This window comes from Hermetia illucens, chromosome 2 (assembly GCF_905115235.1).
Source record: "Hermetia illucens chromosome 2, iHerIll2.2.curated.20191125, whole genome shotgun sequence".
In the NCBI taxonomy this organism is placed as follows: Eukaryota; Metazoa; Arthropoda; class Insecta; order Diptera; family Stratiomyidae; genus Hermetia; species Hermetia illucens.
In genome coordinates this window covers 155045921-155061170 of record NC_051850.1, presented here as the reverse complement: position 1 = coordinate 155061170, position 15250 = coordinate 155045921, and the positions used below count along the sequence as shown (strand labels likewise).

Genomic DNA, 15250 nt, shown 5'->3' with positions numbered 1-15250 from the left:
ATGTAGGGGGCCAAAAATTCTCCGGAAATCGTCACCATTTAATGCGCGGCGGGCCAGTGCGCACCTCACACTGTTTTATCAGTGACTTGATTCGCAGGACGGCAATCAATGGCCGATGTTGAGGCGTGATGGCCTCATAGGAAATGCCTTTGCAATTGGTGATGGTAGTAAAATGTCGGCGTCTTATAAGAATATAGTCGGTTTGCGTTTTACTATTACCACTATAAAATATAGGAAGATGAGACAATCGTTTGATGAACCATGTATTCATAAGTACAAGGTCACAGGTGTCCGCAAAATCGATTATACGCTCGCTACCCTTATTTGTCGTTCCAGACCCCTTTCCCCCATGGTACTTGTTACCGTTAAGGTCCCCGGCAATGATGATGTACTCATCGACAGGCACGTTGCAGATCCCTTCATCGAGAAGTTGCCAGAAGGCATATTTCTCGGCATCAGGTCGTCCTGTCTGTGGTGCGTACGCGATGAAGAAGTGAATAGTACGCTCAGCTGATATGCTCAGCTTCATCAGCCGATCATCAAATCGTTCGAGTTCTTTGATGGTATCACCGAAACCTTTTGAGATGGCAATGCTAATAACGTATTGAGGGTGGGGGCTACCAAAATAAAGAAGTTTATAGCCATTTTTACCGTGTTCGCGTTCTAAGTCACAGCTTTCGGCACCAAACCATCGGGTTTCGTGCAAAGCGCAAAGATTAATACGCCTTTTTCGAAGGCGGAGTTTCTCATGGCCTTATAATATAGGTATTAGGTATTTATCCTTGGAGTGCCCAACATATAGGCTTATCTAGCGATGTGTAGGCAGATTATGATTCAAATGAAAGCTCACATTTCAAATGTGTGTGTAATAAAAGCATGGCCCGTTTAGATTTGAAATACGGAAAGAGTCATACGTTTTTGCGCTATATTTTGTTTAGAATTTAATCAATTTCTGTTTTCTATCTGCACATTTCCATCTAAACTTGTTTAGTTCCTTTCCCACGAGCAGAATTTTTGTTATAAAAAGCAAAATAAGATTATGATAGTATGCACTATAAGAACGCTACAGCTTTCTTTCAATTATTATTTCTTATCGGCATCAGTCCCCATCTCTAACTCATTTTTACCGCCCCTCAATAATGTGTGGAATATCAATTGAAGAGCACTTATTCTATGCACAATCTTTCAAATGAGTAAGTAATAAAATCCATTGCAAAAATGCTTATCACAACGTTCCAATTTTCATTCTGAATAAAACAAGCGTATTCCCAGCAAGATGATGATCTTACTTGCTTCTCGATCAATTCTCAGTTTGATGTTTTTCTACGAGTTGCGAAAAAATCGCGATTATTTAACATACGCAAAAGGCGAACGAACCCCTAAAAAGTCCCAGTTTGAAAGTCTATTTTTACTACCCTCGGGAATAATCAAGTTTTTCCGTAAATCATTTTCAGCTGGTATTCATTATCAGGAGGTAGCGCATAGTGCAGCAGGGACATCAGCAAACACGGCTTCGCAGACATGGAAGACAACCCCTACAGCTCCGGTTGCAATTCAAATCGAGCCAACGGAAAGGACGCCTCTTATTAAAAAGAAAGTCACATTTGCGGAGCCGCCAAAGGCTTCCAAATGTTCTATTTTCTTGGACTTCAAAATGTTTTTGATTGGACTATTGTTGATTGTTGGATTTTCGATTGCCACCTATCTGCTTATTGTTGATAGTAAGTATGACCACATATTTTTCTTATGTAACTTAAGAATACGCTTATCAAATTTAGTTCGTTTCATTTGGTAATCTTGACCCTACCAGATCTCAATGAATTGTTAAAGACTTGGCTTTTCGATGAATCAATCTTTAGTTTGTGACACTAATTTTAAAATTTTATTCTAGATCAAGTTCCACCAGTTCGATACGCCGTTGACCTTGTTAGTCGCGAAGCATGGAGCGCGACCCCTCATGCCTTCATGGGGACTCAAATGTTGAATCCAGCGAATGTCATGAATGTCTTGATAACTCAGACAGGAGGAGAAGACTGCTATGATATGGAAAGTTGTATCCGTTTGCTAAGATTGATGGAGGTGAGTTGCAAAATCTATTCTATAAAACATTATCTAAAGTGGTCTTTGGTCCAAAAAGGTTTTAAGGTTTTGATTGAAAAAATGGGAAGTATACTCAGCAATTGTTTAGAACATTTGTATTTCAAAGTTTGCTTCACTGGGAGCGAAAATAATTCTTCAAGCAATGAGCAAATGACAATCAATGTGTACAACATTGTTTCTGTTTTGTCTGAGTAGGTCGTTGGGCCGGCAATTGTTGATTAAATATTGAGATGAGACTTCAAGCACATTCTAGGTTTATTACAATCGCCTTCAAAACATTATGGGAATTTTGGATCTTTAGGAAGAATTTTATTGGTTGGTTTACATCAATGCTATCATCTTCAAAGGAGTCCCCATTAGATATATACTTTTGTAGGGTTTCTTTCAGAACGCCTCTGGAGCCTCCTTTTTAACATAACGTTTACTTCTGCGATGTGCTTTTAATCTATGTTTGTGATACGACGGCCTTTTATACCAGATCTGGCGAATATCGAGGTAGAAACATCGGATATCACTATAGTGCTATTTTTGGTTAACAAAATTACAAACAGCAATGAAGTGCATAATTGTGGTTATTTATTGTTTCGTCCCAATGATAATAATCTTTCGTGCGGATTAGGGCCTTGAGGCATATTAGAGTACTTCATTCAAGATCGTAACCGTACACTGCAGGACTATCTTACTCTGTAGGAGGCAATATGGTTAGCATTGTGGCCGGCCGTGATTATTAACCTGACCTTGACTCAGATGCTAGTTGTATGGTATCCGACATCCAGTCACGTTACAAATTGCACCTGCGAGGTTGGAACTGGACCTTCCGTTTCGATACCCTGGCGCACAAAATGTGACGTTTTTTTCTAAAATTAGTGGTAGGTGGTATTTCTTGTGGGCCTTTGGGTTTTATGGTAAGAACTGAAGGCGCCATTAAAATCGAACAACACAATAAGCATAACCTTCATAATAGTCCACCTTATCGAGCTTTTTCTGGTCTCTCTGGTCATTGGGGCAATTGTTCCTTAGTTTCGACATCACATCTATAAACCCATGTTTCAACACTTATTAATGGCCCACTTTAGTTATGTATTATTGCTGACTTGATTAAGTGAGTCTTGAGCGATTTCAGTTTTGCGTCGTGTTTGTTCGAAATTCAATAATTTTGGAATAAATTTTGCTCTCATGCATTGTATTTCCAAAATTCAAAACTGCAACATCATCAGCGACTCCCGATTCGATGATCGTTCAGAATCATTTCTTCCGCTTTTCTACGTTTTCATTGATTGTTGATGTTTTGAGATAACCAGGAAACTAGTCATTTTCAACGCTTTCAGGGCCTCCTTAGACGCGCTTATGCCACTCATAAATTCTTGTTTTACTCATCTACCATCTATGCAAATGAAGATTCTATGCTTTTAACGTACCTGCCGTTTAGACATAATCCCAAGGTCCTCTTCGGACACGGATTGATTTGGAGATCACAACCAGAGTCCCACAAATGATTCACAAATGGAAAATCGTCGACCCTATTTTGACAGTTGACAAATATTCAATATGGCTGAAAAGGTACCGTCACCTTTCAGACATTCGAAATAACGAAAAAAATCATTCGATTTGGACTATCGGTGAAACTACCAAATTTTCACATTTTTTTTAAGATACCTGGTACATAACTATAATATATAATTATTCGTCGGGGATGTAGATATTACGAATTTCTCATGATTCTTTCTTGATGTAATATTTACCCACCCACAATTAGGTGAATTTCGAATGCGTTCTCTGCGCATTGGGCTCTTATCGGTCATGTTTTCGTGGCGATTCTGCGATGCGGTTCATTGTTTTTCCACCCTGGTCTAGAGCTCCATCTCGGAGGGACCTGTCGTGAAGCACCCTGCCTACGAGTAACGTTCTAGCTGCTCTGGAGCATGTGTTGTCGCTTTATTGTGTTGCTATCAATAGCAATCGCAGCTGGGTCGATGAGCCTTTGAGCTTAAAATTGTCATTGGGATTAACCATGTAGTATACAAAATTGTTCGAATTGATGCTCTATTATCCTTAGGTTTCATAGGTTTTTATTAAAGTAACAGTGGAACTGAACAAGCTTAAATGCCTTACGTTTTAGATACGATTAGGTTTCAGGAATGGTTGTAACCTGAACAGTTTTGAAGTATCAAGTTTAATTTTCATTTGGCGGTGTAGGTACTGCTCAGCTGGCGTGACTCGATTGATAAAAATGAAAGTTTACTTTGCACTCTGTCGATCTGTTGAATGGTTTGATTAAATTTTGGAATAAGCAGGTTTATCTATCGAATTCAAACAATTTCTAGCTCATGGAAATTGGTGGCACTTCTACTTCTAGCAGCAGTGTTATTGCTGAGGGCTTTCTGATGGAGTGGTTTTACACGAACTGACGTGTTGGCCTCAACATAATCGCAATCTCGGATGTTTTTGTCTATTTCGCACCTATTTTCCACAAAGAAGTGAGTAGGGGCATGCAGCGTCACTTAATGTCACAACGTGTCACTCCATAAGCACCCAGTAAAGGAGTCATGATGACACTACTCTTGTGATAAGAAATATTCGGTGATGTGATGTGATATACATCACCGAGTAATTAAAGTGTATCATTCGATACATCACACCGTTTTTCCCAGTACAATATAAGGGTGGTTATCGAGTGCTGATATCGACCATTATTTGCGAATCTATTGGTGTTATGATACCCTGTTCTTTTGGCTGAGAGTGGCCTGGAAAAATGATTTTGGGTTTGTTTGTGACGGCCTGTTCGTGAGAATCATGATCCCTATCATCTTATGGGAAACGGTTATGGTATTACTATCAAGGTGATATTTCTCGCATTTTTACTCTTCACAGGAAGTCGATGCTTACGTAGTTGACTATCCAAAAAACAGCAAGGTTGCAGTACTCATGTAATTATTGACGCAATAATTACTTATTGGTGAACAATCGTCATTAGAGGTTGACTAATTTGAAGAGGGTAGCAGAAAGATACCGAAAAAAGATTATTCATGGCAATGAATATTTCCAAGGCTTCTCAATTCACTGGGAACTAGTGGTACTGCGATTTCATGAACTCTCTTGTTGCAAATGAATGGTCAAGGAAGTATTGTGCCGAGCTGGATTCCATTAAATGTAGTGTTCTGTTGCACTATCTGTCGATGCTCTAGTAACAACTCGAGTGGACTAGATTATTATTAGGAAGGTTCGAAGTTAATCAATGTTCTCGAGCCTTGGCATCTACGCAAAGCGGTGGCATTCTTGGGTGACTTTTTGATATTCACGAGAATGGCCCAGGAGTTCCATTCGTCCCTGAGAAAATGAGCAACAGATTTATCTTGCATTCTTTTCTGGCTCGCCTAAGGATTGCGATGTCATCGAATCACGAATCCGGTTTAAGGAGTCTTTTTTCCGAGTGTCTGGTCAATTATTCTGTCGTACTCTGAAGTTGGTTTGATGCAACATGTTAGACAATTTACTCTAGTGGTTTCGCGGAGCATCATCAGTGTGTGAATCTCGTCTGATTTTTCTTCGTCAGCAATCTGCAAGTACAGTTTGTACAAGTCTACTTTCGAAAATTAGCGAGAATAACGCAGGTGATTGAAGATACCCTCCTTGTTAAACTGAGGCATGTTATCGACAGGACATGCTGATTTTGAACTAATTGGATATTACAGAGGGACTGGAATATAAATTTCAATGAAAAAGGGCAATTTTTACCACGGGTTTTCCGCATAATGCGCACTTAGGCCCCGGATATTCTTTTTATGCCCCTAAAGTCAACTGTTGACAGTTGGTTCCCGAAATGCAGTATTTGTATTTCTTCAATAAAAAAAATTTTAACCAATATTGGAAATTTTCTGCAAATTTGCTTTTTTTGTTGATTTTTAAGTGTTCAATCCAACTTTTGTGAATAAGTGCTGAAACGGCGATGTAGTTGTTGTCCTGCTGTCCTGAAAGTTGACTTCTTCATCCGAAGGTGAAAAAACTCCATAGCTTAGACAGTGATCCTCTTGTATCCTGATCCCAAGTCAAATTCAAATTTTACAAAATGTGATAATGTTAAGGTGGCTGAATCAATGCTTGGAGCCGGTAATTTTTTCTGTTGGTTTTAATAGAAGTTGACGATCTCGTCTCCGTAATAACTATCATATTGATACTCCCCAATGTTGACTTGTAAAAGGTTCGTCGTATCCGGCTTTGTTTTGAATTTGTTGTTTGCCAGGGATGGGATGCTTATTTGGATCTGTTTTGTAGTCCATGATCATTCCTGTTTCCACAATGAAGACAGGTAACGTAGATCCTTAATTAGTTGTTCTATGAAGGGTGTTATTTTGGTCGACGTTGGTTGGGATTCAAGTTAGATGAGCCGAATATTGTCCCTATCAGTGTTTGGTCTCTGACTTGTTTTTTGCGTAAGATCCATCGAATCGATTTTCAAAATCCTAAGGGCTATAGCCTTGATCACGATGGTGCCAAATTTTTGGATCATTTTATTGTAAAGGTGGTTTCCGGATCAAGCTGCCTCATGCTCCTTCAATAAATTAATCTCGCAGAATAATATTAGCAATTAAAGTCTTGCAGTCACATGGAGAGATGAAACTGATAAATAATCTGCGATCAATTGTTACTATGATTATTAGCTTGAGTGAAATTAATGTTTCGCTACGAACCTGCTTCCAAGTGGTATTCCAAGGGCAATTTTCATCAGCAATTTTGCACAATATGACTTATTATCCTTAGGCCCAGTTATGTACTGGAAAGAATGCCATCAACCTAGACCATGTATCTGAGGGAAGATGAAGTGATTCTCCATTGACTAGGCTAGGACCTCTAACCAGAATAGCAATACGGATGTCCCTGGTCTCCGTTTTGGACTCCGAAATTCTCTAAGATGTTAATCCTTCTCCTACTGTGTTGACGGGCGTAGTATTATCAGCTCTAAATTAATCCAAACCTTGAAATCTACTTCAATATTTAATATTTTGAACGCATGATAACTAACAAAGTATTTCTTTTCTACAGGCATCACAACACAGCAGAAACGAGGAAATCCCGTATAATTTCATGATCGGCGGTGATGGTGAAATTTACGAAGGAAAGGGTTGGTCACATTTAAGCGGATTCCCATCTATGCCACAGGAGACTTCTTTAGTTATAAGTTTTATAGGTAAATATTTTCATTCATTGAAGTCCTGGGTTTCGTCTAACTTTATTATTCACTTTACAGGAAATTTTACAAAATATGAACCACCGCAAGACCAACTGGATGCTGGCAAGGCCCTTCTCGAGGAAGCATTAAAGCATGGAAAACTTGTTCCAAACTACGTATTATACGGCATGCAGAATTTAACAATTTCCCATGAGGAAGGGTCAGCTCTCTATGCAGATTTATCAGGATGGCCCCATTTTGATACAATCTTGAAAGTTCTCTAAGTTCGGTTAATTTAATTTTATTCTGTTTACTTCACATTTTGTTATATCAGAGTTGGAAGGAGAGCTAAATAAACTTACCTATAAACACCGTAATCAGTTTTGTTGGTTTTGCAGTAAAGATTGTCAGAAAAAATGATGAAAATGAATAAAAAAAATTATATTTACATTTTATGGATATTTTTTATTATTAAAATTATTTTCTACACACTTAATGAATAACTAATCTGACCACTTGAATGCTGAATTCTACATTAAATATAAAGGATAGAAAAAATATGAGGAATTCCCAATCAATCGAACTCCAACTTCCGAAAGCTGCCTGCTATTGACTCCAGTTGTGCTGCATAAACATTCGTCCCTTTATCGTTATTGCCATTGTTATTCCTATCACGGCTTGAAATTATACCGCGATCACTGAATAGTTTCATATCATCGAGTGCCAGGAGAAGATCCCTTTTCGCAGCCAATTCTCTTTTCCAGGATTCGATCATATCTTTCAATGGGATTTTTCCACCCATTTCAGCCGGCAAACAAGCAGGATCGACTTGTTTGTGTAACTCCTTCAAATTGCTGTATATGAAAAATCGATCCTTTATTTTGGAACTAACTCTGGTTTTGACGAAATCAAGGATCCATTTTACAGAGGATGGTAGATTCACCAGATGGATTCCCTTATGTCTTACTGGAACTGACTGTTCACCCCATTTTATAATTCTTGCGAATTCTGTTGGGTTCCAGATGGTTATGTGGGCAGCGGTCAATCCTGAAAAATCGCCGACATGTGTAAATCCAAGAATCTGATTTTCAGGATCTTCAAGAAGAGTCTCGTATGTTATGAAATGGGCTCGGGCCATGTCATGGCTTGTGTACACCTTCGGATTGAGCTTTGATGAAAAAGCGATTATAACCCGCCGACCGTGTTTATCCCGGATAGGAGAAGGTACCAAGTATCCATTGCTGATGAGAGAGTTCACTTTGGGATCCAAATAGTCCAGATTGGCAGCCATGTGCGGGAATGTTTTCCTTAAATTCAAATATTTGAGGATCGTTTGTTGTGCCATGGGTATGCTGAATTTTTTGACCCGCAAGAATCTGAGGAGAAAGCGGTCATCCAGACGAACATTGCCCACATCATCGTTCTTACGAAGCCAGCTTTTAAGATTATGTAGACATTGTTCTCGGGCCATTTTGTCCTCCCGCAATTCTTTTCGAGCTACTTTTTGAGCGATTTCTGATACGGTAAGATCTTCTTCGTCATCTGGAATTTTCTTGAGTATCTCGTCGTTGTTCCAATGGTAGTTGCAGAGCACCTTAGTTGACGTCATCTTGGAATCTAGAAAGATATAAGTGAATGGACATTCAGTAAAAGTGATATTGCAGTAAATATGCAAATATTTAATAGTAATTGATTCAGCTTCAACCTAGATGGAATATATTTGTGAAAGTTTAGAGCTTCTTCGAATTTGCTATTTTATTAATAATGATAATCGTTGGCGCAAAAATCAAATTGTATCAGGTTCTTGAAGTGTACATTTTCTCCGGATTTTCCGCATAGGAGATATCAAATGGAAGGTTTTTCGATTGATACTTTCCGAAGTGGATTAGATTGAATGACATTAGTTGCTATGTGGGAGGGTGCTAGTTAAAAAAATATCAAGGAACCACTGGAGGCGCTTAATTTTTTCATTTTCATTTTATTTATTTCTAATTAGTGTCTTACATCTGATACATTTTGCTTAAAAGTAGCTTAGAATTAGCTTAGCTAGCTTAGAATTATTACAATGGGTGGCTATACATTGTTTGGCCTACCCGACCTTCTCTGTAATTAACTTTATTGTGTAAAAACAAACTGTAATTTACAACGTTCCTTGGCTTTGTATTTAATTAAAACATTACTTAACCTATTTTCAAAACTGCGTCCGCACTAATGACGCGAGAAGGTTTTGTTTTACTTACTTACATCTACCTTATTACTACTTACATTTACTTACATAAATACTTAATTCTACTATATACAATAGCACTTAATATTCATATAGTGCTTAGCCTCTTTGCACTCCTACCAGGCAAGGTGTATCGAAGAGGGACAGGATTATTGATTTTAGGTCAGGGTTCAGTATCTGGCACGGCCTAAGGAAAGTCGCTAGTGGGATTGTTTTGCCCTGCTCATGCAGTCTTCTAATTTTTGGGTTTGGATGGTTTTCAAGTTTATTGAAAAACCGCTCCGTAATGTTGAGAATATATTCTCTAATGGGGTCTATATTTGCTCGCCGGTATACTATGGCGTTCCTGCCGCACTTCTTAGTCTTCCAATTGTAAGACAATCCAGTGCAATGTCTTAATACACGGCGTTCGAAAGACATGCATTTATCCATGGCTTTCGAAGAGCAAGTGATCCACGAGGGGGCTCCGTAGCATATGATGGGCCTGATGAGAGTCTTATATAGGATCAGCTTAGTTTTGGTGCTTAGACCCACTTTTTTGCGAAGAAGAAAGTAGATCTTGCGCAATGCACCATTTGCTTTTCCAATGGCGAGTTTAACATGGTCGTTAAATCTTAGGAATTCGTTGAAATTGATTCCTAGATATTTGATCGATTTCGACCCTCTTACTATTGTATTCCCGATTTCCAGTTTCAGGCGTTTAGCCTTCCTGTGGATAGATCTAGATCCCGAGTATGTAGATTTCCTCCTGAAGATACAGACTTGTGTCTTGGTTGAGTTAATTTTAATACCCCAGCTCTGGTAGTAGTAGCAGAGGTCAACCAAGTAATCCTCTATATCGCTAACTGCCTTGTCTGGGCGAAAATTAGAGGAGTAGACGAGTGTGTCGTCGGCATACTGAATAAGCTCTGTACCGACCTCAGGGGAGGGAACATCAGCAGTGAAAATATTGTATAAAGTAGGACCAGAAATGGATCCCTGCGGCACCCCAGAAGTGACCGGCAAGAGATCGGAAATCTCATTTCCGACACTGACGTAAAAATGTCTATCCTCGAAGAAACTGATGGCAAGTCTGATAGTCGGGATTGGGAATTCGTATTTGATCAGTTTATAGATTAGCCCGTTTATCCAGACGGAATCAAAGGCCTTTTCTAAATCCAGAGCGCAAGCTACCGTGGGTTTGTTATTGACGTTAAGTCTGCAGGCCACAGTATCGTGGAGGTAGCTCAGGGCGTGCTGTGTTCCGTGTTTAGCACGGAAACCGAACTGATGGTCTGGAATAATGTTGTTAAGATTGCAGTGTTGGACCAGCCCTACGGTCCATGCTCTCTCAAAAAGCTTCCCCAGGTTAGATAGAAGTGAAACGGGTCTGAAATTACCAGGTTCACAAGAGACACCTCCTTTGCGAATGGCTATAATTTTGGCTATTTTCCAGGTGGATGGGAAGTAGCCATTATTAATGCAGTTATTAAAAACCGCAAGCAGGAACTTAATGGAGGCTACTGGAAGATTTTTTAAGACAAAATTCGTAATTCCATCTGGGCCTGCTGACTTTTTACCGTTAAGGTTATGGGTAATAGCAGTGAGTTGTGATAAACTCAGAAATTTGCTCGAATCAGTAGGCTTGTTGGAAGGGTTCTGGGCAGAAAAAGACGTGATTCTGTAGCAGTTCCTAGAAGTGAAATCTCTGACTGTTGAATCAACAGTCTTAGTGAGAGCCGTTCTGTTGCTCGGAGGTGTTGCGTTGAGCTGTCGCTCGAAGAATTCCCCAACTGTTTTTGCTTTCTCAGCATCACTGCAGACTCGCACTTTGTTTTGGGTTAGAACAAAGTTGCGGGCTTTGTATTTCCCGGTTAGCCTGTTGATATTTTGGAACATATTAGCTCCAGGCTTAATGTCTGCAAGTTTGCGGGTCAATTCCTTGCTACGGAAGGTCGCCACCATACCACGGATTAGCGTATTGAGACAGTTAATCCGGGAGAGTAATGCTTTATATTCCGCATTTATTTTATTCCCGTACTCGTGAAATTTGCGCTTAAGATTACGCCTCCAAATCTGCCTAACTTTCAAGTGAAGCATTATCTCATGTGGAAGAGAATTGAATTCAAACTCATCGACTTTTATCAGCTTAGAGTTTCTGCGTGTAGCAGTGTCAATAACGTCAGACGCCAAGTTAATAGCCTCGTCGATTTCTTTGTCCGACAGATTGCGATTATTTGAGAGCTTTTTCAAGTTGAGTTTTGGTGCTAACTCAGCCCTGAATTTATCCCAGTCAGTGTGGGCGAAAGACCTAATTGTGGTCATTACTCTCTTTTGCAGAGAAAAAGGTGAGGACAGTTTGAGATTGACCGCGAAATGGTCGGACATGCCTGGTAAGGTATCACATGATATTACCTGAAAGCTTTGCTTCATTTCCATAGACAGAAGGAAGTAGTCTAATATAGATTGACTACTGGGCCTTGACGGAGAATTCGGCAAGATCATCACGAGATTGGTAGGCGAGAAAGGGTCGTGGATCCATTTGAGCAGGGTTTTCCCATTACAGTTAATGGCCGTGTCGCCCCAGTGAGTGTGCCTGGAGTTGAAGTCGCCTCCAAAGACAAGGTAATTAGATTTCAACTGGAGATCGCTCAAGACTTTTAAGTCATGGCCCAGTTCCTCATTTCTAGATTGGCACCTAATATAAACGGAGACAATGAGAATCCGTTTATTGCCAGCCGTTTTAATGAAAGCCGCCGCGGCGGAACAGGTTAGCAGGTTGTCTATGGCGACTTCCTCGAATTCATAATCTTTTTTGATTAATAGGGCAGAGCCGGTGTTGTTATCGTCCCGGATGGTATTATATCCGGTGAAGTTCACGTTATGCCTGCTTTTAAGATGGGTCTCCGAAACGCAATAAATGTCTGCTTTCAGAGAGTCGATCAACACCTGGGCAGTGGCACGTTTGGCGTGAGATACAAGGGACGCGGAGTTAAAAGTAACGATACTTAACTCCATAAATTAAGAATAAGTTTAATGGCAGCGAATTGCCGTTGTTCATTCGTGCTGGCTGAGGTGAGGGCTCCAACCAATTCACGGAATCCAGCCGGCTGGTTTGGGAGAGACTTTGTTGGAGGTGGAGGTGCAGGAGCCACGCGGGGCAGTGATTGTTTCATGGCTTCAGCGTAAGATATGCCTGGTTTGGCCAAACTTTGCGACAGATGTGCTACTGCCTGTTTGGTCTGCTGTGCTTCTTTAAATTTGCGGACTTTGGCAGCTTCTTTTCGGGCCAGCATATCTTTATATGCTGGGCAACCGCGGAAGCTGGCGGGATGTCCGACTTTGCCGCAGTTGCAGCATTGCGGCACCTCCGTTGAGGGGCGTGGGCAGTCGCCACGCGGATGTTTTGTGGTGCATTTAACGCACCGATGTACAATTGTACAATTTTGAGCAACGTGCCCAAAATTTTGACAATTGAAACATTGAATTTGTCCCAACGGTCTTATTTTTTCTAAGGAAACCTTCTGGTGTAGAATGTATTTCACCTTGAAGGCGTCGTTGAGCTCTTGAGAGGGCTCGAAGGTCACTATAAAAAGTCCCGATTGAGACTTCATTGGAAGAGAAGGATTCTCCTTATGTAGAGCTTTGTCCTGATTTGTCAGGAAGTTGGCTACAGACCGGATTTTGAGCTGCGGATGCTCAGCTTTGAGCTCCGCCAGAATTTCTACAGCATCGGTTTCCCGATGTAATCCTCGAATAATGAGGGACTGCGTCCTCAGGGATTGAGGGGTGCTAGTTGTGGCGTTTAAGCCTTGCTCTTTGATGAGAGCGAAGATTTTGCCGTGATCCTCGATGGATTCGGCGAAAATGAGGGTCTTATCCGCCCTCGTGTTCTTGAACGTTGCCTTTATCCCTTTTGCCTTAAGGGACTTTAGCAGAACAGGAACATTTAATGAATATCCGGTAATCACCGGTATCTTCTGCTTCTTTGGTTTCTGAGCGGGGGTTGGGATAATATTTGCCTGGGGAGTGCTTTCACTAATCTTAACACTTTTGGCACTAACCTTACTCCTTTTTGACTTACGTCTTGTGACGAAGTTGAATGGGTCTTCGTCCTCCGATGTTGCAACGGTGATGTTGTTCGTTACGGTTTTGTTGGCTCCAACGTTGTTCGCTTCAATGTTGCCGGCTACGATGTTGCTGGCTTGTAAGTTGGTCGGCTCTCCCGAGACATCTCCGGCGGAAGCAGACGCACATCCCACGATGTCGTCCACTTCAATGGGCTGTCCGGCTTGCAGGTTTTCCTTCTCCTGCCGTTTTTCCCGTTCTGCTCTGAGCTCTGCCCGGAGCTCCGCGATCTCCTCCTTCAGCATTTTGATTATCTCGAGCAGATTTGCTCGATTCTCGTCTCCGGGGCTCGGGCCCCCCTCTTCGTCAGAGGGGCCCCCTGTCTTCGCCCTCTTGGCGGACATTTTGTCCCCAAGCCCGTCCTGCGTGGATGTCAGGAATTCGGTTCACTAAAAGAAAACAGAAAAAAAACAATCGCATGTAAATTATACTTTAATATACGGTGTCTCAATAATATTGAGATCCACTGTATATTGTTAACAGAACGATACTTCCTTTGTTTAATTGCTCTACAGAGCACTCCACTTAACACTTCCGTCACTTTTGTCACTTTTTAATTTTCGTTCCTAGAACACTTGAATTGCTCCGCAACACGTCCGTTCACTACGAGATCTCGAAGCGAACTGGGCGCTTAATTTAATCTAGGAATTGTTCGCAAAAGCCTCGTATACAGTGTGTGTATGTTTGTGTGTATGGGATAGAAAGAAGTGACATTCTTTAGTGGAGGTGATGTACGTTGCAGATGGAGTACCACAGTACTAAAAATCTGACGTTTAATGCGTCCATAGGCGGGACATTCACATATGAAATCCTCAGTGGATTCCACTTCCGTATTACGAAATGACCATACATCATCTTGTAGAATTCCTACTTTGAACATATGTCTGGCTACTGAATTATAAAGAGCCAGAATGCCCACATACCTTATCCATATCTTCTGGCTTTTCGAAAGAATAAACTTTGCAGTATATTTCTTTGATTTTGGCAGGAGAAATTTAGTGTTACTGTTACTGACACTCCCAATTGCTGGTTCTTGCTCCGGGAAGGGGGAAATTGAATCCTGTCTCTTCTTCAATCGCTCGTCAAACACCCAGACTTTGCTTCTAGGCGGATCGTTCCTATTTTCCCCAGGGAAGAAGCCCACTTCTAGTTTTTATTCGAAAGGTAGATCCCTGTTCCAGATGTTTTTTAGCTTCAGTATACCTTGCCATGAGTTTTTCTGGTCTGTCCAAGTTTTCTCTGCGCTTGAGGCTAATCTCATACTTTTAACCAAAAAAATGTAGGGGGATTCGAGAATTAGAATTAGAAGAACTGAATTTAGTTCTTCCAATGCTTTGTGCCCTTCAGTTCTTCATAGACCTAAACTAATTAGCAGTTGATTTCATTACGGTGTTCTGAATATATGTTTATGATCCACATTACAACCATGAACATCCCCACTGCCTAGTCGCTCTTTAGAGATGTGTGATCTTGAAAACCGATGGAGAGCACTCTTGAAACTTTCAAGGCCGGTGAGCATGTAGGTTTTCACTCAACAGGTATAACCTTAGCGCTTTCTCACGAATATGATGGTCAATCAATCTCTTGGAACATTTCAGCCAGTATGATGTTAAATTAGTAGGTTTGAGTAGTCCTCCTTAGCAAGCATG

The 15250-nt window shown here is 40.7% G+C and overlaps 2 protein-coding genes across 3 annotated transcripts in view; one reads left to right on the top strand and one right to left on the bottom strand.

Annotated features, from left to right (window-relative positions):
• Positions 1-7713, top strand: part of LOC119649343 (peptidoglycan-recognition protein SD-like) — a 28261-nt gene extending 20548 nt beyond the window's left edge. Inside the window, exons 1-5 of one of the 2 annotated variants that reach the window (XM_038051451.1) lie at positions 1174-1193; positions 1455-1721; positions 1892-2079; positions 7141-7285; positions 7346-7713. In XM_038051451.1, the coding sequence (XP_037907379.1) occupies positions 1190-1193; positions 1455-1721; positions 1892-2079; positions 7141-7285; positions 7346-7551 (810 nt within the window). In that variant the 5' untranslated portion in view covers positions 1174-1189 and the 3' untranslated portion in view covers positions 7552-7713. Of the gene's footprint in view, positions 1-1173; positions 1194-1454; positions 1722-1891; positions 2080-7140; positions 7286-7345 lie in introns of those variants that run through there. The other variant, XM_038051449.1, reaches the window with a different exon arrangement.
• Positions 7714-7716: 3 nt separating this feature from the next.
• Positions 7717-15250, bottom strand: part of LOC119649342 (clavesin-2) — a 46269-nt gene continuing 38735 nt past the window's right edge. Inside the window, exon 2 of the mRNA XM_038051448.1 lies at positions 7717-8884. Within this exon, the coding sequence (XP_037907376.1) occupies positions 7842-8876 (1035 nt within the window). The 5' untranslated portion in view covers positions 8877-8884 and the 3' untranslated portion in view covers positions 7717-7841. The remainder of the gene's footprint in view (positions 8885-15250) is intronic.